Source organism: Pteropus alecto, unplaced genomic scaffold (assembly GCF_000325575.1).
Source record: "Pteropus alecto unplaced genomic scaffold, ASM32557v1 scaffold213, whole genome shotgun sequence".
Lineage (NCBI taxonomy): Eukaryota > Metazoa > Chordata > Mammalia > Chiroptera > Pteropodidae > Pteropus > Pteropus alecto.
Window position 1 is genome coordinate 6,312,074 of NW_006434829.1, and position 1,953 is coordinate 6,314,026.

Consider the following 1,953-nt stretch of genomic DNA (forward strand, 5'->3'; position numbering starts at 1 on the left):
CTGAGGAAGGACCTGCAGAGGCCACAGAGAAGGGAGCCTGAGCTGAGGTGGTGGGCCAGGGCCTGCCTGTCCTGACGCTCCCCCATCAGGGCAGGAACTATCTTTGCGCCTCTTGTGAGTCTTGTTAATGTATCCCTTTTTATTTGTTGTTTTATATTTATTTTTACTGACACCAACAAGACACTCTCATTGTGACATTTAAATAATAACAGCAGCCAACCATTATTAAGCTTTTCCTAGTTCCTAAGGCCTTTACTCTTACTCAGATAACCCTCCTAACACTCCCATGAGCTAGGTATGGTCACGGTCCCCATTTTGCAGATGGGGAAACCAAGGAAGAAATCAAATAAGTCACCTAGGTCTCACAACTAGTAAGTGGAACCAAGGTTCCAGGCTTCATGTTCTTAGCCATATTTTCCAGGGACAAGTAGTAACGGTCTTCCCTGTTTGCGTCTCCCCCACCCCCTGCATCCCAGCTCTGGTTCCTCCCCAGAGCCCATCCACTGCTTCTGGATGGGCTTGCTCCAGCCACACCTTTCTTGTCCACCACTTACAAACATTTATGTATCCATAAAAATTGGTAGTTAGTTTTGCGTGCATTTGTGTAAATAGGGTCACACAGTTTGGATTGTTCTGTGGTCTGCTTTTTTGCTTCATGGTGTGCCTTGGAGATCTCCCCGAGGTGAAGGCATAGATCTTCATCCTTCCCCAATGCTGCAGAATATTCCAGCCTGGGGGTGCACCACAGTTGATTTCACCAGCCTCTGACTGATGGGCATTTAGATTTTGACAAGAAAAAAATTCTGAGATGTTCTAAATTAAAATTACAGTGGCCGGAGAGTGAGAGAGACAGAACAGTTAGCCCGTTAATAGCTGTGGGCCAGCTCTCACAAAAGTCTCCTCACACTCCTGCGTATCTGTTGGAATTTAGCATGAATTTCCAGGTGGCTGTTTTTGTGATTGTCGAACCCCAGGAGCCTCCGCTTCTGATTTACATATGAAGTTTCTAATCTGCTGCCCACAGCTAATCCACAGGAGCAGACACTTCTTCCTTGTGGGGTCTGTGCCTATCCCAGAACTGGCCCCAGCTTCTCCCATTCCCTTTGTAGCTCATGTAAATCCTTTCAGAAAGGCTTATACCACCCGCTGGATATATAAAAACGCTTGCAGGACAAGCGACATGTTAGTCTTTCCTGCCTAGCCACATTGCTGGTGGTTTAGACTCCATGCCCCAAGACCAATCGTCTTCTTTTTCTCTCTCTAGCAATAGCCTAATAAACCCTTTCTTTCAAAAAGACTTTCAGCCGTGGAAGTTAAAATTCTTGTTAAGCCATTGTAGGTACTTTTTCCCTATTATAAATGCCGTGGCAGGAAATGTCTAATGGACTCCTTCTGTATATGTCTCTCTGCGCATGTGAGCGAGTATTTCTCTTGAATACTTAAAAGTGTAATTACTGGGTCTGAAGTTGATCCTGTCAAATTGCTCTCCAAAAAATACGTACCCCTTAACAGTCCGCAGCAAGATGGTAGGGAAGTGCCCATTTTGCTGCATCTTCACCAGCATTAGGTGTTGTGAATAATCGATTTTTGACGTGGTGCCTGGTGAATGCCAGGTCCTTGGTGGTGGTGTGAAGGGGTCACTGCCCACCTGTCCGCTCACTCCTTGTTGCCCACTCCCACCGTGTCTTTCAGCCTGGCTTCTCCACCTCGGTCTCCGCCATGAACGGGCCCGCCCTGCAGCCTCCCTCGGCCTCTTCCACGCCCTCCGCCGCCTCGTCCGCGACGCCGTCCCCGCGGGGCTGGAGCGAGTTCTGCGAGCTGCACGCGGTGGCCACGGCCCGGGAGCTGGCCCGGCAGTACTGGCTCTTCGTCCGCGAGCACCCACAGCACGCGCCGCTGCGCGCCGAGCTGGTGTCGCTGCAGTTCACCGACCTCTTCCAGCTCTACTTCTGC

At 49.7% G+C, this 1,953-nt stretch overlaps 1 protein-coding gene across 1 annotated transcript in view; it reads left to right on the forward strand.

The window, feature by feature from the left end:
- SH2B3 (SH2B adaptor protein 3) overlaps nt 1-1,953 on the forward strand; it is a 35,929-nt gene that overhangs the window by 8,690 nt on the left and 25,286 nt on the right. The window contains exon 2 of the mRNA XM_015587907.1: nt 1,693-1,951. Within this exon, the coding sequence (XP_015443393.1) occupies nt 1,720-1,951 (232 nt within the window). The 5' untranslated portion in view covers nt 1,693-1,719. The remainder of the gene's footprint in view (nt 1-1,692; nt 1,952-1,953) is intronic.